At 42.4% G+C, this 24183-nt stretch overlaps 2 protein-coding genes across 9 annotated transcripts in view; one reads left to right on the top strand and one right to left on the bottom strand.

Annotated features, from left to right (window-relative positions):
• Window positions 1-5190, top strand: part of fnbp1l (formin binding protein 1-like) — a 52971-nt gene extending 47781 nt beyond the window's left edge. For 2 of the 3 annotated variants that reach the window (XM_082511473.1, XM_082511475.1), the window contains one exon: window positions 65-5190. In XM_082511473.1, coding sequence (XP_082367599.1) covers window positions 65-205 — 141 coding nt within the window. In that variant the 3' untranslated portion in view covers window positions 206-5190. The remainder of the gene's footprint in view (window positions 1-64) is intronic. The other variant, XM_082511474.1, reaches the window with a different exon arrangement.
• Window positions 2807-24183, bottom strand: part of bcar3 (BCAR3 adaptor protein, NSP family member) — a 96997-nt gene continuing 75620 nt past the window's right edge. For all 6 annotated transcript variants that reach the window (XM_082511466.1, XM_082511467.1, XM_082511468.1 and 3 more), the window contains 13 exons: window positions 18828-18956; window positions 17093-17218; window positions 16880-16996; window positions 16403-16635; window positions 15645-15745; window positions 14570-14704; window positions 12849-13073; window positions 12084-12706; window positions 9885-10000; window positions 9088-9259; window positions 8701-8812; window positions 7311-7514; window positions 2807-7207 (listed from right to left, as the gene is read on the bottom strand). In XM_082511466.1, the coding sequence (XP_082367592.1) occupies window positions 7029-7207; window positions 7311-7514; window positions 8701-8812; window positions 9088-9259; window positions 9885-10000; window positions 12084-12706; window positions 12849-13073; window positions 14570-14704; window positions 15645-15745; window positions 16403-16635; window positions 16880-16996; window positions 17093-17218; window positions 18828-18956 (2472 nt within the window). In that variant the 3' untranslated portion in view covers window positions 2807-7028. The remainder of the gene's footprint in view (window positions 7208-7310; window positions 7515-8700; window positions 8813-9087; window positions 9260-9884; window positions 10001-12083; window positions 12707-12848; window positions 13074-14569; window positions 14705-15644; window positions 15746-16402; window positions 16636-16879; window positions 16997-17092; window positions 17219-18827; window positions 18957-24183) is intronic.

Genomic DNA, 24183 nt, shown 5'->3' with positions numbered 1-24183 from the left:
TTGAAAACTCGTCTCCGGTGAGTCGTGGGAGAGCGTGACGTCCTGACTGTCTGCCTGCCCGCAGGTGTTGTACATCATCGAGGAGGACAAAGGCGATGGGTGGACGCGGGCGAGGAAGCAGAGCGGGGAGGAGGGCTACGTTCCCACTTCCTACGTAGAAATCACGCTGGAGAAAAACAGCAAAGGTGCCGTCACCTACATCTGAGGCTCCGCTGTCCTCTGTCTGTCATGCTCTCCATGTCTGCCTGCTTCTCAGTGTAACACCACTAAAAGGAAAAGAGACATCACTGTGAAACATCTGCATGGACTCCTGTCGTCTTGTTTGCCTCGTTTCCATCCCATCCCTTCATCCTGCACGCCCGCTCATTCTTTTAACCCCATAATCACTCGTCTTCCTCTCATACCTGCGATGTTTCTAAGCACAAACAGGAAGGACGCATCGTGCGGTGTCTGAGCGATTTGTGTGTAATATATGAGGCATTCGTGTGCGCATCCACCTCTGTATGTAAGCTACACCTCTTCTCCTAGATCAAATGAATTAAGATTGTTTTATATTATACGTTAGAAAGACTTTATTTTTATTTTAACATGTATTCTAATTATTTTACTGTCTATGTTATTTTTAACTGGAGATGATCAAATTCTTGATTTTAAGCTCTTGACATGTCTGTGTTTATTGAAATGAAATATGCTGCATTTACTTTGCCTTTCTGTCTGATTTCTGTGTGTGTGTGTGTGTGTGTGTGTGTGTGTGTGTGTGTGTGTGTGTGTGCATTTTTGTGCCATTGTAATGCCGATTTATCAGTTATCTCTGTAAAGGATCTGGATAAAATCTCTACCTATTAGTTTTGCAGAGTGGGCAGTGCATGTTGTTACAGGAGTCGCCTGCTCTGGTGCATGTTCATCAGACGAGGCAGGAATTCTTGTTCCTCATGTGGGTCAAATTCTCAGGTTATTGAAGGATGCTTGAACACCCACATTCTGTAAACTTTCAGTCCAGTCCAGCCTTTTAGATTAGGACTAACTGAGACAACAGACCACAATGAATAATGTATCTTTTTTTTAAATTAAAGGCTGTAGTTTGTAGCAAAGCAAAGCAGTAAATTAAAATTATTAGTCACTGTTTTGTCCTTTTTGAATCAGGATAGCGCTTTTATGTGCTATAATTCTATCAGAGGGTCTTATGTAGGATCAACACAAATTAAGAGTTGCAGTTAGTGAGCCTAATTGTTTTTAAACCGGTTATAGAGCTTTTTTAGGCCCAGGAGACTAAGATGTGTAGACCTGGTTTGTTGTTTGAGTCACTGATTGAAACCTGGCCTGACCCTCAGTGTTTCCACCGCTATCCATGAGGATAAAAACCAAGCAGCGCAGGTATTAACGGCGTCTGTGCAAGCTGAAGCAAGTCGTGTCTGAAGAGTGTTTATCGCAGCAAAGGGCGCCACATCATCCTTCATTTCCATTCGCCATTTGAACTTTTCTACTGTGTCCGAAACGCGAGCATCCTCAACTTGAGCTGAGTGTGAGCAGGTTCAGCTCGTGTGTGCTTTTCTGTTAACGGTCTCTTCTCCTCTATGTGACTGCAGGTTCCTGAGGGGCCGCAGAGTGGCCGGGCGGTTTGATTGGCTGGTGGAGGGCTCGTGCTGATTGCTGATTATTGGTGCTGGGGAGGGTGACTAAGAAAGAGAGAGAGCGGAAAAGGGAGAGAGGGAGGTGGAGGAGGTCGGAGATTAGGCGAGCTGCCGGGGAGGTTTGCATGTCTGCATGCTCACGTGTCCATAAGCAGCAAAGCATTCTGGGCTTTCAGAGGAGGGAGGTAGAAGAGATGATGCCAAAGCCACGAACAAGCAATAAAGGATTTAATATCTTCACATGAGATCCAAACTGACCTCTGAGCTGTGGACCATTTTTGTCTTTCAGGGTAGGAAGTAGCAACCACAGCAGTTTATTAGCTACACCAAGCTCAGCTGCATGCAGTCCTGACATTAAGTGAGAATTGTAAAGACTTTATGTTGAAACTACAGAAAGCTCCGGATTTTACCAACTACTTCCTGTTAAACCATCATAAGCAGCTTCAGTAAAATCTGAGCATCGATCTTTTATTTCTGTGCCACGCTGCTCACTTTGTGGGCCTTCATGTCGAGCTGCCCGGTTCTGACCTTGTATCGATGGGTCACCTGTATCACGTACAAATGTGACTAAATATAAGAAATGGATTTTAAAGGTAGGTTAGGACCACTTCTGCTTGGTGAACCTAATAAACTGATTAGTTTTACATTTCTTGAATTTATCTTTTAGTGTTAAATATCAGCTTATCCCTTCTATAAATTACATTACTCTCTGTATCTGCTGGACACACTGTTTGGGGGCAAGTCTTAAAATTTTTCTCCTATAATAACAAAGTTGTTTTTTATAAGTGCCCCACAAGTACAACTTGTTCCCACCTTGCTGGTTTATTTATTTAAAAATTTCTCACCATATTTTTTAAAGTGTATCTCTCTCTCACACACACACACATACACACACTTTCTCCCAGACTTTGCGTCCAGCTTGTGGCAAGATTTAAATAAATAAATTAAAAATAACAGCAGACGTCAGAGTCCACGCCAGGGTTTTCTTATCTTTCAGGGTCAGGTGCTCATCCAGCATTTGCTGCCACTAACAACAGTCAGTCCTGTCCCGCTCCTGCTCACTCCTCATCCTTATCTGTGCTGTGTTGGTGTCTGCCTGCCTGAGCCACTCTGCTCCTCGTTGCCTGCCTTCACTCTCTTACAGTCGCATGTGGGGTTTTTGTTTGTTTTTAAAAAAAAAAAAAAAAAGTGTCATAAATGTGTCTCAGCTATGATCCTGTGCGAGTTTTCTTTCTTTCCTTCCACCTGTGACTGTGCATATGTGACTCCAGCTCTGTGTGTGTCGAATGCCATGATGTTCCAGCATGAATGGGATTTTGTTCGGTTTAATGTCTCCGTGCGGCTCATTAGACAGATAGCAGGACTATCGGGGAAATACAGGCCCTCTCTCCCCTCTTTCCGTTTTTCTTTCTTCTCCTTTTCCTCGTTGGGTTGCGATTCCACCAGTTGACCAGCAGATGGCGGCCTTCCCTCACCAAACCGCAGCTCTGCTCGCTCCGGACTGTGCCTGAACACCAAACTAAGAAAGAGGAGGAGGAGCTCCGGTGTCTTTGCAATTAAGACTGCCTTAAAACTTCACCTTGTTTTCCTGTGGATGGATTTTTCTCACAAGCATAAAACGATGCGTCTGCTTTTCCGCCTGACTACATCTCCCATCGGCCAACTGGGCTGACCTGACCTCTATCGGGCGACTGAAGAGGTTTCCCATTTAATAGGTTGTACATGTGAATGTGATGACAAGCACGCATGCATCAGCGACATGTACTCGTGTACGGAAGGCCAAACATTTACACATACCAATGAGTTTTTTGTCCCCTCCCTGCCCCCCGGCTTAATAGGCTTTCCATACATGTGAACATGTTAATTTGTGCACATGTGCGTTTTTGTTAGTTTTTAACCATTGAATGATTTGTACATATTAACATCTGTCATGTTGAATGTGTTTCCGTGGTGATTGTTTTTAGGTTTATCGGCCATTTTTATGAGAGACATGTTTTGAATTGAACCGATGCACTTTGTCCGAAAGTACTACAGCATTTAAATCTGACAAACAGTGACTAGATGAATGAATGAATGAAGGTGAGAGACACGTGAACTATCTGAATGACCCCTGTGCAGACGTGAGAAACCAAACAAATAAGCGTGAGTAATTTCTCTTGACTGTTTTATACTCTTTTTGTATCTCATTTTGAGCAAAGAGGCTTTTTTTTTTGTGCATGATTTTGTAGTCTTTGAATTCATTCACCAGTTAGTTTTTTTTTTAATGGCCCACTTGATCTTCTGTTAGACTAACAAAATTATACACCTACTACTTAACGTAAAAAGCCGCCAACGATTCATCTCACGTGACGTAAGTGTAAACAGCAGGTGGCCATGCTTTCGTTGTAATCTGTGTTTCTTTGATGAAGCTGTGAACCGTGCAGAACAATGCTGTAGATGTTGTTACTTGAACTTTTCGCCCCGCCCTCTTCATCTAGGACTACAACTGATACTTCCAGGACTTGTTCAGTGTACATTTGATTTGATTTGCAAAGACGTCACCAAGCTTCATCAGTGATTTTTCTTATGTGTACATATGACTTTTTGTTCCAGTGTTAATGCAGTCATATCAGGTCATCCAGTTTCTGCTTTAAAGCAGTGAAGACCACAGCAAATAGTTTTTAATCGCCGGACAGTCAAGTGTAACAATTATGAACGAGTTGCAACAAACTGCAAGATATGACTTCCAGTTAGCTTCACATATGAGAAGCTTGAATGTTCCACTGATTGTTTCAGCATTCAAACTTACCCCACCATAACCTTCAGGCCATTATTGTCAGACAGCGAAATCATGTTGTGAGTGTGATAAACTTCCAACAGGAATACGATTAAAATTTTGCTGACATTTATGTTGCAGAGCATTTAGAATGGTGAGCATTTCATGCAAACCCTTAACTAGATGTGATGCTTTAAATGTGACTGCTACACTTTGGTTTGGCTCAAGGCCCGTTTGGAGCGTGCCGTCCCTATAGAGCTGCTGAGTGATGCAGCAGTTTGCAAGTGAGAAAACACACCAGACTCCAAATATATGCATAAAACTGTGTATTCTAATGGACACTGTGCTGTAACTCTGAATATAATGCAAAAGTACTAAATAACAATTGAGCTTTGACGCTATACTAAATCTGCAGTAAGTTTTATGTACAAACGGTTTGTTTTTTAATAACACTGTGAGCGTGGTGCTGTTCACTACCCAGCAAAAACCACATGTTCTCCACATTCCTGTTTTTGTCCTGTGGAAACTTTGTATCCAGCAACCATGTAAAGATACTTTCCAGCTGTTTAAACTTTTTATTTAAAATCAGAAAGAAATACAAGAACAGCAGGTACAAGGTGCTTTAGCAGGATGTTAACATGTAAATCTGTGTTTCTACCATGTTGTAACCAATTGCAGTACTTCTCTTTTCGTATTGTTGTGCACATCTTTTTACTTTGAATGTCTTTGGACACTTTGTGAACAAAATGCTTTTTTTCTTCTCTCAGAATATTGTTCTAATAAAATAAGCAGCATTGAAAAGAAGTGGAGTTGTTTCAGTGGAAGTTTGTGGAAGATTTTAGAACAATGACAGTGCAAACATTCAATGGTAACACGCTCAACTTCTCCAGATCGTGCTTATGGCATTTAATCTTACCACAGTAGTTCATAATAATATAAACATTAAAATTTATCAGCACGTTTTTTTTTCTTAAACAGTCATCTACAGAAAGTATTTACAGTCTATTATTAACATGCTTTAAATATGTACAGCTTTAATGTCTTGCTTATTAACATATTTCCATTATTTCTGCGTGTGTGTCTGTACAAACACATTACTCAGGCACACAGATCATGACTTTCTGCTTGCAAAAAATGATTACCTGCTGATTCCTTCTGTCGCCTGCTGAGTGGAAGAATTCATCATCTCAGATATTTACCTCTTTTATTGCTGGGTGAGCGGTGTTTGTAGTAAATGGCCACATAGATTTAAAGTGCCCTGATTATTATATATATTTGTTATGTAACATACCAGCATAATAGTGCAAAGCTAATGAGGCTAACAGAAAACAGAACAAAAATACAATTCTGACACTGTTGGAAATCGTCCGTCCTTTTTCTCTATCACTTGTTCAGGTGCCGCAGGTGTGACATTTTTCAACCTGCTAATGTACACTGACGACATCGAGCAACATCATCTGACAGAAATGACCACACACACACACACACGTTAGTCATCTTAAAGAGAGCACTGCAGACAAAGGCTAAAAACAGCTGCTGGAGCAATGTACAGTATGAGAACGACAATGTGGCGTTATTTATTTTTTTACCAGGCCATTTAAACCCTGAACACAGAGAGACAACCACACCTACAGTCAGTGTAGAAAGACCATTTCACCTGAAGTGCATGTCTTGGGACTGTGCAAGGAAACCCATGCAAGCACAGGGAGATCATGCAAACTCCACACGCAAAGGCCCACCTGCTGTGAGATGACACCCGCACCACCGTGCTGCTGCTCATCAGTCATTCTAATTAGACGCACAAGTGATTTGTGTACAGACAGTACACAGACCCTTTTCTTGTTACCCCCTCTACACCCTGATTTTCAAAACAGTGATATAGACCGACTAAAACAGCTGGAAACGATGGACAGCTGTTCCACTGAAAATGAACGAACATGAATGAGTATGAATCAGTTTACCTAAGTTAGTCTCAAATCCACTGTTGCAAAGTTAAACACAACCATGTGATATTAACTTATCAATTTAAAAGTGGATCAGTGTTCACATCACTTCCTGAAATAGCTTCCACTGCATCAGTCTGATTAAAAAAGTTAAAAGCGAGATGTGTCTGAGGGGTTTGGGTGCAGACATCACTTTTCAGTCTAGTGTGTCATGACAGCGGTAATATTTTTTGAGCTTTCCAGTGTTTTATTTGACTGAAACTACTTAGCTGTAAAGGTTTTTTTCTGGTGATTGTCCGTACTGTAAATTCATTCTTTCTCCTTCCTAAAATTTGTATTTATTCCCCTTAATCCTTTTCTCAGACAAAGGGAATCAGAAGCTGTTTCACTCTAAAAAGCCATCAGGCAAACCTGGGATGTGTAATATTGGGCTACATAATTAAAGCTGACCTGACGGGACAGTGAACATCTGGACTGAAAAAAAGGAGTTCAGTTTTCACAGATGTTCTGAAGCTTTTCATGAATGAAATGAGCCCGGCTTTGGTTCACATTCCATCAGAGCACATTGACCTGAAGGTGAACGTTCCCGCCTGCTGTGCTGCTGAGCGCCTTCAGAGAACAGTGATCCTCCTGATGATCCTGATTGGCTCACTAATCACTTCCTGTCTTTTCTGTTCTGCTGTGTTCGCGTAGAAGAAGTCAGATTATGGTTGGTGTTGTAGATGGAGGCTCCAGTTTCCGTGACAACGCAGTGAGGATGAGGTTGAATTTGTTGTAGCGATCTGATTGGTTGACCGTAGCTCCGCGACTTCCCCAGAGCAGTCGCAGCTGAAAGTCTGTCTTAAACACTTCGAGCAGATCGTCGTCACACTGAAACCCTAAAGAACAAACACACAGGTGGATTTTATTTATTCATTTGTTTTTAAAGGAACACGTAACGCCCGTTTTTGGTAGAATTTGGTGGACTCTTCTGGTGTTTACCTTGTAAGATCTTCTGTGCATTGGCAGTGTAGCCGTGCGCATTGCGTGCAACGTTGCGTGCAGCCTCCAGGTGGCGCAGCATGATGTCACAGCCCTGGTCGCTGGTCTCCCAGAGCTCCACCCCGTCAGGTGCAATTGAAGGACGCTCCATCAGCGTGAGGAATGGCAGGAGGAGGGGCACACAGACCACCGGAGGAGAGGAGGCTGCAGCAGAGTGAGGTTAGTAGAGTTTATGAGCGCCATAAAAAACATAAACACTGACTTTTGCTTTTTTTAAACTGTAAATATAGAAAAAAAAAATAATGCAATGTTCATCCTTACTGGCTGAATTTGAACAAAAGGGTTTTTTATAGCAACAGTAACCCTTTTATAAGACAATGCTTAGGATCTACTTACCCCATGTATTTTATTAAAAAGACGAAACAAAATATACTCAATTTATTTGATGATGTTTCATTTATGAACAATAGGATATATATATTTTAAATTACAGTAATGCTATCATCCAAATTCTCACATTCACCAGCAACTGTATCAGGCACACCTGTTCAACTGCTCCTTTACACAAATGTCTAATCAGCCAATCACATGGCAGCAACTTGATGCATTTAGTCATGTAGACGTGGTCAAGGCGACCTGCTGAAGTTTAATTTGAACTTTAAAATGGGGAAGCGAGGTTATTTAAGTGACTTCGAACACGACATGTTTGTTGTTATAATATATACATTTTGTTCTTTTCGATATAGTCATACAGGCTACGATCAACTTGGCAACCGGCCCTTCCCCTACCTTCCTTGTGTGTTCATGCAGATTAAAGTTAAGTGTGGAAGAATTGGTTGCTGGCCAAAGAAAAGTGAAAAGATTTAGGGGCAAAACTAAGAGAGAAAAATAAAAATAAAGCAAAAACATATGCACCAAAATGTGTCAAATTAGCTGACACCTTAGTTATCGGGCTGCTGTACCGTTAACAGTAGCATCAACAACAACCCTCACAGTCACAGGAGGCTGCTGTTGCTAGCGGAGAGTGAGGTGGGCTGCCTGGAGCAAAAATGCCGTGGCAATCTTTTGTCCCAGTCCAGACCTGCTCATCATCTTACTTTCACCAGGAAAAACAAAGGTTGTTGATGAAAACTATGAAGTCAGTCGTGTGGTGTCTGGATTCTAAGTGACATGCACATCCTCGATACCCTTAATACAGCCCTGACTAACACAGAGATGGAGACCATGTAACCTGGATGCTACATTTTCAGAGAGTCCCAAAAACACAGCCTCACACTTCCTGTAAGTCTAAATGATGATTTGATGTAATTTCTTTTCTCTTTTTGGGAAATAATACATATTATATATTTAAGCTGTTATCAGTGGCTATAGGCTGTGTTTGTCCTCTTACCGGTGCCTTCGTACAGATTCTTGTAGAAAGGCTTGAGTGTTTTCTCGTAGCTGATAGCGGTCTGTGTGAAATTCCTTCGTAGAGTCGTCCATGTTTCCTCCAAACGACTGATCTACATCAACAACAAACATCAACTTTAAGAGTTTCAAACTACAATTAAATCTCTCCTTTTTGTTTTTTTACATGATAGAGAGATTCTAGTTGTCATATTCGTGTGTGTGTCTATTCATATCATTGTGGGGACCATAAATTGGAAGTTTACTAAATTTATGGGGACCAAAATCCAGTTCCCACAAGTTTGAAGGCATTTTTGAGACTCAAAATGTGGCTTTAGTGTCATTGTTACGATTGGGTTATGCTTAGGGTTTAGGGCTAGGCATTCATTACCTGAGGCAGGTCCAGAGCTTTCATCAGGGCTGTGAAAGCAAACAGGTCCCCAACCGTGTCCTTCAGCTCTATAGCAACCAGAATGAGGCGATTTAAAGTGGAAGCCCGCTCCTCCACGCTACCCGTACATCCCAGAATATCCACAGCAACAGCTATTGCCATGGTGTGGTGCCTAGGAGACAGATGGAGGAGATGGGTGGATTACAAACAGCCCCCAACAGCAATGTCTTTTGTTCCTTATCTGATCGTCCAGCGGTGCAGTAGTCTAACTACAGACCTCACTGCCTGGAGGGGCGAGTTCCACGATGGGTTCCCCTGTACGATATACTGATATACCACCATGTTTAATGGTGGTATATCAGCTTCAGTTCAAACTTCTAACAACTAGTCCCTTAGTCATGCTGCGGGCTTCTCATGATGCACTGAGCTTTGTTCATCACTCTCCATGTCTTTATACACCTCTCTGCAATTAATCATTAGTTGTTATTAATCTCTGGCTCTCGCCCACATCTCGTCTTTGTCCGGTCTTCCTCCCCTCACCCAGAACTGGTCATGGCTGTCCTCCTTGAGTCTGCTGGAGGTTTCTTCCTGTTAAAAGGGACTTTTTGCTTGCCAGTGTCGCCAAGTGTTTGCTCGTACTGGGTCATTTGACTGTTTTATTGTAGGATCTTTATCTTAAAGTATAGAGCCCCTTGAGGCGGCTGCTGTTGTGATTTGGTTCTATACAATCAAAACAGAAGAGAATTGAATTGTGTCTGCTACTACCCCAAAAGAGCTAACCAATACAGTGTATTTACCTTTCCATCAGGTCCAGCCTCAGCTGACGACCATGCGGCAATGTCACCAGCTCCAGACCGGAGGACACGCTCATTTGACCTTTAAGCTCTGGAGTCACTCCCAGTATCCTGGCAACCTGGTGGGAAGAAAAGAAATTTTACAAGTAGCTGTTAGAACAGTTTTCTGTTATAGTTTGTCACCCTGCTTCATTGGATGTGCCTAGCGCATGTGTTTGGATGAGGCAAAACATTTTATTTGGTTGTGTCTCTGCATCATGAAGATCATTTTTGTTCTGCAGCAGCATCATCAGGTGCAGGGTGGAAATCTAATTCTCTATAGTGCACAAACACACACACACACACACAGAGAGGATCTGTGTGTCACAGCAGCAGTAAACATGTTTACCTGCAGATTAAATGCACGCGTCAGTGTCAGTTTTCATTTTCCCAGCACGGTGATGCTGTTTGCAGCACTTTCTGATATGTTATTATTAACAATGAATCATACCGGGTCTTTGCAGCACTAGTACATTTACTAAATTCTAAAACCATCAGTTACTGCCAGAGGTGGGAAGTAATGAAGTACAAATACTTAGTTTCTGTACTTCAGTAGAATTTTCAGGTATCTTGACTATTTATCTTTCTGACAACTTTTTATTTTTACTCTCTTAAATAAAAATCTGTACTTTCTTCTCCTTACATTTTCAAAACAGGCTCGTTACTATTGGTTTGATGCATTTTGAGGTGTGAGGCAAACCTTTTTTTACGTCACTCCATCAAACCAATTTGAGCCTAAACAGTAACACGTGAAAGACAATTCTGTTTGTGTATTAATCACGAGGTTGTATAAAAAGACGAAAGAGGTAAAATCATGTACCATAGTCGGGAATTAAAGTGGGCTGGTGTTTTGGGGTGAGTTTTTTTGTTTTGTGCTTTTTGGGCACGACACCAGAACGACTGCAGGTGTGCACAAGTGCTACAAAGGAGGAACGAAGAGTGAGAGGAGCAAAACGAGTATCTTTTTTAAATAATTCTATCAGCTTAACAAACATCAGCAAGCACACAAACTGCTTGTGTGCAGTATGTTGCACATTGTGTTGCTAGCTAAAGGTCCAGCTGCTGTATTTCACAAGGAGAGAAAAGAAAGAGCTCACCCAGAGATGGAGAAAGATAAGACAGGACAGGAGAGGAAGAACAGGTTAGATGTAAAGGTAAGCATGCTCAGTGGGATTTGATATACTGGAAAAGCTTTAATATAAATCCTCATGTTTTAACCCAAATATTATGTGTGCACATGTCACATTACGCTTTATCATAATGCGAAACTACTGCTAATCAAACTGAGGCAGACTGTTTTTTAAGAATTGGATGAAGATCCTCTGCAGGTAGTGAAGATAAAAACAGGTTAGTTTGCTGTACTGTGATGGATTAAAAGTAAAGAACAGTGTGTGACTGGTGCACAGTGGCTGTGTTTCATGGTCAGAGTTAGATTATATCAGGTACAGCACAGATGAATTTGAAGTTAAGCTAATGATGCTGAGATTTATTCATCAAATTCCACCTTCACCAACTTTATACTGTCTAATATAAAGACAGTACAAACAGTGTAGAGGATGGAACAGGACAACTCATAAAACATCTGCTTACATCTTAAATTGAGGTGTGTAAATCCACAAAGGGCAGAAAACCTCAGAGCAGTAGCCCAGATCAGCTGATCACAGCCTGTACACAAAGAAACTCACTGCAGCCCTCAATAGAAATTGTGATTCTTTTCTCCACGCTGAGCGACGACAGCTGATGTTAGAGTTTCACCACACGCTCAATCCCACTTTAACCTCTTCCCTACTCACAGTCAACAACGCAGGCAACAGAAAATAGAAATATTCTTTTATTTTCCTTCTTTTTCACTGCTCACTTTCTACTTAAGTAGTTGTTTCATAACAAGCTTCCTTTGTTTTTGTTTATATATATATATATATATATATATATATATATATATATATATATATATATATATATATATATATATATATATATATATAGTAGTCACGACCAACTAACTAATTAAAAAAAGAAAAGCTCTAAAGCATCCAGAAAATCAGTCTATAAAAAGAAAAAAATCAGGAAGACGAAAGATAATGACTTTGCAGAGGAGGATATAACCATGTGAAAAATAAATTACGGTTGTTATATTTAGGTTTAGAGAGAGTGTATGTATACCTGGCAGTCAGCCATCAGCAGGTGTCTGGCTAGGCTGTGGTGATTGTGGCTGAGCACCAGCTCCTTTGCTCTCTTCAGAACCGCCATCTCCAGTGGTTTGTTTTCTAGAGGCAGAAGTCGCGAGTCGAACTCTGCTGGCCTGAACATGGACTCCGTCTCTATGACAGGCCGCTGAAAACTACTCCTCTCTTTTTTCCTCCTCTTATCCTTCTCCTCGTCTTTCCCTGCATCTTCATCCTCTTCTTCACTGGTGTTTTCCAAGGCTGCGATAGCATGATGGTAGGAGCTTCTGTCTCCTGACACCTCCTCCTCCTCTTTCTCCATCTCCCCTTCTCTCTTCAGTCTCTCCACATAGCTGCAGAGTGTTAGCTGAGCTTCACGGCTGTGCTCTGTGATGGGGTTAGCAGAGTTTGACGATTCCCACTCCAGAGGGCTGCAGGACCTCAGGTCTGCAGGGCTGGGCTGCAGTCTTTCACCCTGTCCTGTTATTGTCTCTGAATTGGGACACTTAGCAGCATCAGCAGGTGAAACTAGAGACCCAGAGGAGCAGCAGGAGTCTGCAGGCAGCCGTAGATGTTGCAATTTCAGGGGCTTCACTGGAGGAACAGGAGGGCCTGCAGTGGCTGTGGAATAACAAACACATCCATCTATAATGCATTTGAAAATAAAAGTCAATATTGATGTAAACAGATGTTTACCATCCAATAATAATCAAATAACTTTGCATAAATATATTTAAAAAAGATATATAAAATAAAAGGATACCTCCACCCGCCCAGGAAGAATCAGGGGTTTCTACACGTCTGGGCTCCTGTGGAGGTGCAGCCAGTCTGGGAGAGACACAGGAGGTGTCTGTGAGGTTTGAGGAGCTGGAGGAGGGAACTCTAGCCTGAGGACAAGAGGAGTGAGCCAGCCTAGCCAGAGGAACCTTGCTGGGTTTGGGAGGCGGTTTAGGACACAGCTGGCTGTCAGAGCCCCGGATCGCTTGGCCTGGAGGAACACGAGTGCCGTAAAAGTTACACAAAAGCTGTTTTGGCTTTTATACATATAAAGACTTGGAACGTTTTTAAGTATCTAATATTACAACCCCTCTGACTTTTTAACATGTTTAAGATATTATTATTTAAATTCAAATACAATGAAAAGCATGCATCACACTCAGATTTCAGCTATATTATCAGATTGTGAATTAGAGCACAGAGCCCCAGCAGAACAGGAGGAAAATTCATTGTCTAACATTCAAGCAATGGCAGGAGCAGCCAGGGAGAGTGTATTATATTACACCCACATACTTAGGAAGGCACAACGGCTGATTAATTTTAAAACCCCCACGTGGGCTTTTATTGGCTCCTAGCAAGCACCACACAGTTATTTTTAGCCTGATAATCAGTCCAAACTGCCACTTTGTTTAGCTTCATTATTTCTATACCGTTCAGATGCCTGGACCAAGGCTACTTTATTTCATCCTCGATTGCTATTCTTGTCATTTTTTCCTCCATCAAAGTGATAAAGTGGTTTTGTTTGCAGGATTAAAAATAAAGAAAGAGGTGAAAAGTACCAACATTTAGAAGTCAGTACATTTTGGATTTGTCCATAAACCGTCATTATGACGCAGGGCAAACTTGTCATCTTGCATCTAATCTTTATAAATTCATACCAAAACAAAAATTGGAGACATCATCATGATGTTCTCAACAAAATATCAAACTCAATCCCTGGATCAGGCCATCCTTGTCCTTTGGGACTTGATTTATACAACCTGTATAGGGAACTTTTAGTCTTGGCAGAGCTGTGGGCGCTCAGGCTGCTTTTGTTAATTGCAGTTTTTTCTCAATTGTTCTGTTTGTAGCTCTGTGTCTAGCATGAGTGCTGCTCTATACTGTACATTTTATGCACTATGACCAAGCAAATCTATTTTAATCTATTTTACAGTTAAGATTAAAAGTTAATACTGATAAAGAGGACAGTAATACTACAAATAAAGCCAAACACCTATTTGTATCACATGTCTTGCAATTGTTAGGCTTAATAGACTCTATTAGGGGCGATCGTGGCTCAAGAATTGTCAGTTCGTCTTGTAATCGGAAGGTTGCTGGTTCGAGCCCCGGCTTCGACAGTCTCGGTCGTTGTGTCCTTGGGCAAGACACTTCACCCGTTGCTTACTGGTGGTGGTCAGAGGGCCCGGTGGCGCCAGTGTCCGGCAGCCTCGCCTCTGTCAGTGCGCCCCAGGGTGGCTGTGGCTACAATGTAGCTTGCCATCACCAGTGTGTGAATGTGTGTGAATGGGCGAATGACTGAATGTGTAAAGCGCTTTGGGGTCCTTAGGGACTAGTAAAGCACTGTACAAATACAGGCCATTTACCATTTTCTATTATATGAACCACTATACGTAAAAGTCTTCAGGGATTCGTCTGTATAAACGCAATGATCGCTGAAGAAACTCATCTGTATACTGCAGGTTCTTCTCCACCAAAATATTTGTATACCTGCTAGAGGCTCTGCTGATTTCCGTGGGAAAGAGGGGCTCAGCAGTGGCTCGCTGCCTGTCCGAAACACCGGCGACTTGGAGTTTGGGCTGGGAAGGAGCGAGTCAGGTGTCTGCAGGGGCTGCGGTTTGGATCCTGAAGACGGAACAAAATTACAGAAGATGGAGTTAAAGAGATGAAAGAGAAGATAATGAGACAGTGGGTAAATAGAAATAAATTAAAAAAAAGGTTACAAAAAAAAAGGAAAAGATGAGGTGGAGGTGGGGAGGAAAGGAAATAATTTTTAAAAAAAGGCACTGAGTTGATTAGAATTCCCACTTTTGTTTTTGAGGTCTCATATACATTAGATCAGTTTGTAAAAATTAGATACAACAGATACAGAGAAAAATAAAGGATTCAAAATACTTCAAGCCACTAAGATCTATTAATCTCATTTTCTTCCACTTAACCGATTCATGGAGGCAGCAGCCTAAGCAGAGAAACCCAGACCGCTCTCTCCCCAGACCCCCCTAGCTTATCATCTCTGCAGCATGTCTGGACGTCCTGCCCTGAGACATCCTCCCAGCAGAACATGCCCCAAACACCTCACTTAGGAGGCATCCTTGTCAGACACTCAAACCACCTCAATGGGCTCCTTTTGATGTGGAGGAGCGGTGGCGAGAAAAACCCCCCAAAACAACCGGCAGACACGTGTGACTGTGGATGCGAGTGTATAACAGATGTAATTGGAAGAGCATAAATTAGTACATATAGTTTATGTATTAAACTTTTTAGAGTTAATTGGAGAGATGTAATCCTAATCCGTGGCTCGTGAGCTGCAGGTTGCTGACCTCTGACTTACAGAGAGCACGGCTGCCCTTTGGAGAAAGTTCATTTCTGCTGCTCGTGTCCATGACCTCATTCTTTCGGTCTCTACCAGAGCTGAGGAGTTTGGGTCGAGTGGTAAATCGACAGCTTCGCTTTTACACTCAGCTCTCTCTGAGTGTTTATTATACAGATGTGTAATTATAATAAAAACTTTCAGCCTCTCCTCAAAGGTCACACAGCTTTTCAGAACCTCCTAGCTTTTACTTACCAAGAGGAAGGAAGCTTTCTGATTGGTGCGCCTTGAGTGGGTGTCGCCGCTCCTGGACTTGATTGAGACTTGCTGGTTGGCTGCCGCAGCGATCCTTCAACCTGAAAGAGGAGGAAGGGCGATAAAAACATCCCACTCACACATGGGCATCGGATAAACCTCTTACAAATATTTCCAATATAATAATAAAAAGGTACCATTAGTATTCAAAAAAAAGTAAATCACGTTATAAACACTAATCCTTTCATCCCTTCTTTGACTTTTTAAAAAGCCTTTTCTCTGTCCATATATCCTCTTGTTCATCTCTGTGTTCTGTATTTATTATCCCCTCACAGCTGGTCTGACCTCTCTCAGATAGATACAGAACCCTGTTTAATGTCTGTGTGCATTGAAATTGCACACAGACAACAGCTCTTCATTTACAGAGGACGTATGATGTGTATGGGACATGTGTATGTGCGAACTTCAGTCAGAACGATTGAATGTAAACAGCTCAGTGCAAAGAGTAAAACCTTAAAAGCAGAACGATGTGTGGAGGTGGAGACTGTGCAAAGGTGGGTCTCTACTATTCAAACACAGCAGACAGATTGGTATTTGGTCTGTAGCCCACTATCCACTTGCAGTAATAGGCTTATATTAATCAAATCCAAGAAATCTCACATGCTCAGTGGAACAACAACCACGTTATGAGAGCCAGCGAGGAATTACAGTGTTCAGGTGTTAATTAGTGTGTTTGCGTGTGTTTCTAGAGTGCAAACCTGAGCTGGCTGCCTCGGGCAATGCCATTGTCCTGGCAGTGTGTGCTGTCGTGCATGGCCTGTGTGTTGTCGTATGTGTGTCCGTTGGTAATATTGAGGCTGAGGCGTTTCTGGTTCCGCCTCTCCTGCGACATCAGCCTCTCCCGGTGACTGCTCGACAGTCCGTGCTTTTCCTCTAAGCAGCGCAGCGGCAGCCCCCGGTTGATTGGCTGGAAGATGATGGCCCCTACCACCTTCAATGTGTGGGCGGAAGAACAGATAAGGTGACCTAAAGAAACCTCAACATATTTTATTTATCTGCGACTATATTTATCTCACAAGCTTGAAACTCTTAGCACTTAAACACAACTTACTATTAACTACCAAAAGTTTTTCTTTTATGTGCTATAATGAGGAAAACCACCAACCAGAACAATAACAGTATAAAATAAACTTTGAAGCAAGATTAATTAAAAGAAAAATAGTGACTAAACCCACCTGTGAGACAGGTTTTCTGTTGCCAACATAGTATCTGATGAGTGCAGGGATGCTGTCGAACCCTTCTCTGTCTAGGCGGTACTCAACTCTGGAGTAAGCTTCATTCAGCATCACGACCTGAAGGCGACAGGCAAAATAACAGACCTAGCTATTGTACCTTTTATATACTCTAGTCAAATATTCACCTCAGTGTAGCTGGAAGCTCATATGTACCTTCTTGTTAATTTTAAAGTGCTGAGCAGTGTTTCGCCATTGGCATGTGAGAACGTAACTTCCTGGTAAAGACAGCGAATCACGGATCAGGAAGTCTCCATCTCGCTGCACCAGGTTTTCTGCAACCTGCAAAAAGAAATAAGTGACACACGGGCACACTCAACTTTACGCAGCCATGACATTAGAGGACTTTACGTTGTCTCACTCACTTCCTGGTGACTTACCGTTAACGATAACAACTACATGCCTAACCGTTACCCTTACCTTAACCTTAAGACATGTCCTAACCTGAAAATTCATAGATGATGTTGGCCCCTGAGAAAGCCCAGCCTGCATCACGTGACTGTTCAAACAGATTTAGGAGCCCATAATAACCGGCCCACACACACACGAACACCTACAGTGGCCCACAGTGATTGTTTACAATACAAACGTTTAATGGTAGGCTAGTACCAGCTTTGCGAGCTTAGTGATGGTTATGTAAGACACGAGGACCATTCCAATTTATCCAGTTAGTGACCTAGACGCTTAAGGGACAGTTTCATGTAGAATCACATTCATTTCACGCTAAAACCTTTATATGGGAAATCAAAATAATAAAGCTTTAATCCAGAAAACTTTTCAGTGTTTTTGTGCATCTATCAATGCACAAGTCAAATGACAACATTTTTGACAAGCTTGATCCCTGTTTATCATTTACCACAGAAAAAATGAGACCTATTATCAAAGTAACTCGGTGGTTAAAAAATTAGCCTTCTCTTATGGAAAGAAAATTAAGCCTTTTCTTTCCATAAGAGATCTCAAGATTGTCATTCATGACCTAATCTCCTCCTCCTGGACTACTGCAAATCACTTTACACGGGTCTCAGTCAGTTGTAGGCTCCTCACAGGCACCCGAAGAAGAAGAAGAAGAAGAAAAAAAGAGATCATATTTCACCTGTTTTAGCTCCTTCCAGCTCAGTCTACTCTCTGTGTTTGCCCCTGAACTGTGGAACAGCATTTCCTTCAAATGACTGATAAAACTAGACTGAACACATATATTTATTTATTGGCTTTTGATTCTTATGGTCATTATATGTGCCTATGTAAGCCATGACTGTTTATATTTACCACCTACTAGCATGTATTTTACTTATTTTTATCCATTCTGTCTTTTAAAGAGCACCTTGGCCAGTGTCAACTGTTGGATGTGTTATAAAGTATTATAAAGCACTGTTAAATGCACTTTAAAAATAAATTTGACTTTCATTTATTATATGATTAAAAAAAAAACGATATTTCTTTGACCGTTTACACATGCAGTGCTCTTTATTTCCCTGCCTTGTTACATTTATTGGTTCTCGCTCGCTCTTCTCGAACACATACACTCTCTGTCATCCACAGTTTCAGACTTTAATTAAGCAAATGTTTGTATAAGTTAGAACGGTGGTTTAGTTTAGCCAAGGGAAGCAGCTTATTAAAAAGATTACATCTCAGTGCTGGTTTTCAGGGGAACACACAAGATCTCTCTCTCACATATGCGCGCACACACAACACACATAAACACACCATACAGAATGAAGCCTTTCTTTCTGTCAGCGCTGCTGCAGGGGCCACTCTTTACGCAACAGTCTTCCTGTAAGCACCATGTGTGTAGCATGGAAGACTAATAATAGGTAATCTGGTTCAACAAGTTTCTAACCTGGCTTTTAAAAGGAGGGACTTGTGACTCAGATTTGTGTGCGAGCAGTGTTACCTGTCTGGGAATCGATCCGTGGTACCACGCGTGACTTCTCGGCTCCTCGCAGTCCATCTTCAGTTCTTCCTCGAGCTCCTTGCGAAGTTTCTCTGAAGGACAGTCCAGGATGAACTGATCTCTGGAGAACTGGAATAAAAGCAGAAAAAGCTGATTTTGTAACTTTATCCTGCATAGCTGAGAAACCCAAAGACAGATGACAGAAATTCAACATCCACATATTTAATTAATTTATTTATTTCAACAAAGTAAAAAAGGAAGCAGGAAAAAATAGGAAACTTTTGACTGATTTGTTTAAAGTCGCCTCTGCTGTTCTACAGTAAAACAACACCAAATAAAACACCGCAGAGCCGGGATAGGTAGAAACCAGGACTGTAATCTAATTCCAGTGAGATTACTGAAACTATTGATCAGCCACTTTAATCCCAGCAAAGCCCAAAAAGGTTGCCTAAATGGAAAGTAAAGGACAGACAGCTCTGTTAACCCTGACGGGATGTCGAGTCAACACAACCACCTGAACCACAACACACACACCCCAAACACCACACACACACTTACATGACAGCTGCTTGGTCTCTCCATCCTGCCACCTTTCTCTGATCTTCAATAACAAACTTCATAGCAGACACATTAAAACTCACGCACACTATAGTTAAGTCTCTTCTGTTTGCTCAAACAACAAGCCCGCACACAGCCTCTGTCTGCGTCTGCCTCCTCTGTGATTTTCTCCTTTATCACTTCCTTTCTTGCCTTCGTCCAGAGTCATTCAAAGAAATGTCATCATCCTGACACCGCCCAGCTACCCAGACCGGCCTCTATGCACACCTTCACCTAACGTAGACAAGTACACGCACGCACACGCACCCACAGACACACACACCTCTGAGTGACGCATAAACTTATCTAAACTAAACCTTTTTTCTTTTTAACCCATTACTGCTACACTCAGTCAGTTTATTCTATACTTTTGCATTTCAATCATTTAAATGTCAGTACAAATGTCTTGAGCTATTTATTTATCCAAGCAGCAGGACTTTATTATAATTTTTTTCAAATGGCCCAGAGCAATATTCCTCCAGACGTTCTGAAGGGATTTCCAAATGGTTCTTTGGACATTGGCTGCTTTTTCACTCATTTGCACTCTAGTCCAGCGGTCTCCAACCTTTTTTGCGCCACCGACCGGTTTATGCCCGACAATATTTTCACGGACCAGCCTTTAAGGTGTCGCGGATAAATACAACAAAATAAAACTAGTACCGGTACCGAAAAAAAAGAAGATTTATTCATAACACACGTGAAAAGACCAAGGAAAACCGAGTTAACGATAAAAATGATAACAAAATAAAGCTGAAAACCGATAAAAACCCTGAAAACTATACATTTCACACCTGAGCCTCAACTCTCGCGGCCCGGTACCAAACGACTCACGGACCGGTACTGGTCCCAGGCCCGGGGGTTGGGGACCGCTGCTCTAGTCCTTGTATCCGTCACTGACCTCACTGACCTGCATCATTTGAGCATAAAACACCTAACTGTATGGACAAACCAGTGTTGTGTCTAAACAACACTGGCTGTGTAGACATAACACTGGTTTTATGCTGGTTGTATGTTTGTCAAACTGCTTCTAACACAGGTTAGTATTAAAATTGTATTTTCATACCAACAGGTGATTCCCAAAGGGTTATATGCTGAAAACATGGAATGTCTTGGCATGTTGTGCAGCATGTCCATGAAAAAAAAAATGTTAGGAAAAATGGAACATAAAAAAGTGTAAAGCCTAAAAATTCCCTACAGCATGAACAGTATCTGAAAGTCATGTACTTTCAGATACTGAAAGTACATGACTTGCGGTGCTACTTGTACGGCCGCAAGTAAAGTACTACTTGTGGCCGGTCCAGACGGAGTACCTGGCAAGGTACTAAGAGCATGTGCCCACCAGCTCACCCTCATCTTCACCAGACTCTTCAACCTCTCACTGGATCAGGCAGCCATCCCATCCTGTCTAAAATCAGCCACAATCATCCCAGTGCCAAAGAAGTCTCCCATCTCCAGCCTGAATGATTACCGCCCTCACACCGGTAATCATGAAATGCTTCGAGAGACTAGTCCTTCAGCACATCAAGGATTACCTCCCCCCAGAATTCGACCCCCACCAGTTTGCATACCGCACAAACAGATCCACAGAAGACGCCATCGCCACAGCCCTCCACGCTGTGCTGAGTCACCTAGAGCAGCGGCAGAGCTACGTCCGAATGCTCTTCGTGGACTACAGCTCAGCCTTTAATACAATCATCCCGGACATCCTCATCACCAAACTGGTCACTCTTGGCCTCCCTCCTCTCACATGTGCCTGGATAAAGGACTTTCTCACAAACCGGCCCCAAACTGTAAGACCTGGCCCTCATCTCTCCTCCACTCGCACACTGAGCACCGGCTCCCCACAGGGCTGTGTGCTGAGCCCCCTCCTGTATTCTCTCTACACCCACGACTGCAGTCCAACCCACAACAACAATCTCATCATCAAGTTTGCTGATGACACCACGGTAGTCGGACTCATCTCAAAGGCAGACGAGGCAGAGTACAGAGAGGAAGTCCTGAAGTTGGCAGCCTGGTGTTCAGAAAACAACCTGGCACTGAACACTAAGAAAACCAAAGAGCTCATTGTTGACTTCAGGAGACACAGCACTGACTTGGCCCCCGTTTACATCAACGGGGAGTGTGTGGATGTGTGGAGAGGGTCCACACCTTCCAGTTCCTTGGTGTCCTCATCTCTGCTGACATCTCCTGGACAGACAACATCTCAGCGGTCATCAAGAAGGCCCAACAGCGGCTGCACTCCCTGAGAGTCCTCAGGAAGTACAAGCTGAACTCCAACCTGCTGCTGACCTTCTACTGCTCATCCATTGAGAGCCTGCTAACCTACTGCATCACGGTATGGTACGGCAGCTGCACCAAGGCGGATAGAGTGAGGCTTCAGAGTGTGGTCAAGACAGCACAGAAGATCATCGGCTGCCCTCTCCCCTCCCTGATGGACATTTATTCCTCCCGCTGTCTCAGCAGAGCAGCAAACATCATCAAGGACAGCTCCCACCCTGGTTTCAACATGTTCAGCCTGCTTCCCTCAGAGAAGCGCTACAGGTGCATCAACACAAAAACCCACAGACTCAAAAACAGTTCCCTCCCCAAAGCCATAACCACCCTGAACTCACACATGCACCGATAACACAGCCCCCCCCTTCATGTTTGCACTGAGTAGGAGATGCTCTGTATCTCATTGTACAACTGTATATTGACAATAAAGGCATTCTATTCTATTCTATTCTACTTAAGAAGTAGGGGGAAACAGCAAAGCCCCTAAGAGAAGCAACTGGCCCTTTAAGTTGATCTACTGTTCACCGAAGCCTCATCAGAAATGGTCTCTGTGGCTGTCAGAAAGTCCTTATTAACTGAGGGAAACAGGGAGATTAGGGCTGAGGTTTTGCCAAATTACACAAGAACTGGACTGAAAGTCTGTGGCAACAAGACTTGTAGAGCGATGGATCCAAATTGGCAACTTTTAGTTAAAATTGCTGTCAACGTGGTCCGAAAAAAGGAGAGAGGTACCACAAGGAGCGTCTACCTCCATCTTTAAAACACGATGGAGGATCTGTCAGGGTTTGGGATGCGTTTGTGGTGCCGGGGATATTGTTACAATTGAATAAATGTAGAAAAGAATCATCAGATTTTTTAGCATGACAAACACTGCCAATGTAATGATGATGATGATGATGACCGAAGTTAGGCAACTGTTATGATGATGATAAATACATATTTACATGTCTCACAGCCTCTGGGGTAACAGTACTGGCTCAGGTTCAGGTACAGTTACAGGTAAAGTTTCAACTGACAGTCTTCAGCTAAAAGTCTGAAGACTGAAGGTCGTCATGGACAAGCTCTCAGAAGAAGGCTTTGATCCAAGAAGAAGAAGAAGAAGAGGTTTGAGGTAGAACACTGAGGAAAAAAGCAAACACGCTCACACAAACAGGAATTACTAATCCATGTCCATGCAGGAAACTTGGAATATCATATCTGTGCCATTTTTATCTCTCTGCGGCTACACTAGCTCTCTTCCTCTCTAAAGTCATTAGAATAGACCCCCTGCCCCGAGTCTCCATACATGACAGAAAATCAAAGTGTCACATTACAGCAAATATTAAACTGATCACTGGCTTGGCACCATGGTGCACATCCAACAATTTACTTTATTTCCAGTTTGAACCAGAAACACTGTGTATGTGTGTGTGTAGCAGTGGAAAATACTTGGGGCGGTGTAATTGTGCTGTCACTAAGTCTCCTGGGCTCGTGTTTTTTTCCTGCCATTTTTTAAACAAAAGATTCAATGAGTAAGTAAATGATAGCAGACAGTCTGAATTACACGATCATTTTATTGGAGCTTTCTCTTATCAATCAACATTAACAGTTGGTGCCATTGGAGTAAGCTAATGGTCTATCTAACATCTGTCTTTCTAACATCTGACTGACAGACAAACATTTGCTCATAGATGCACTTTTTGTTGTTATATTTACTTATAGATCATCCATAGCTATTTGGATATGTCTCCGACAGGGACAACACGTGGACAGAGATAGGCTGGGACCAAACTACAACTCCAAATTCATGCACCTTTCTTTTGTTTCACTTTTTGTTTTGCTTTTAATCATTTTCTTTCCTTAGGTGCTGTGATGTGTTAAAACAGGATACACTACACCCATAACGCACGGCTTGCAGCATGTTTTTCCGGTTGTACGGGCATTGCGCAACAATTTTAAAATGCACATGATCAACTGTAATAACTGAAAACACGACGGCTGCTGGTTTGTATTATTCCCAGCTTATCTGGATTTGTTACCGACTCCACTCGCATTTGTGATTCTCACATTTATTTCAAAAGACATAATACGTTGCTTTTACGTCTGCAGTCTCAGTGCCAACAGACTGATGAATGAAAGCGCGGGAGAGCTGGTGAGAAGAGGGATGCACGGCAGCGGCAAGGATGACATGTACATATAAAGTTGAACAGTGATTAATGGAGATGGGGATACATGGTTAATGCAAATTAACAGAAGAGTGAAAGAGCACAGAAAGAAAAATTGAAGAGAAACTGAAGGAATAAGAGGAAGGAAGCAGAGAAGGAAATAGGAGGGAGGAGATGGATATATTGGATGTGAGGTTTTGTTTAATAGCCTGGCCTTTAATAAGATCCTGCAATATGATGTCATCCTCAGAGAGTGGCTACATTTATACCGTACCAGCCTGTGTGTGGACCACAACACAGCAGTGAAGTACAGTGAACTGGACTGGCCTGCTTCATGGCCT

This window comes from Aulonocara stuartgranti (genome assembly GCF_965226115.1).
Source record: "Aulonocara stuartgranti genome assembly, chromosome: 17".
Lineage (NCBI taxonomy): Eukaryota > Metazoa > Chordata > Actinopteri > Cichliformes > Cichlidae > Aulonocara > Aulonocara stuartgranti.
Note: the sequence above shows the minus strand (reverse complement) of the source record. Positions and strands in the feature narration are given on the sequence as shown.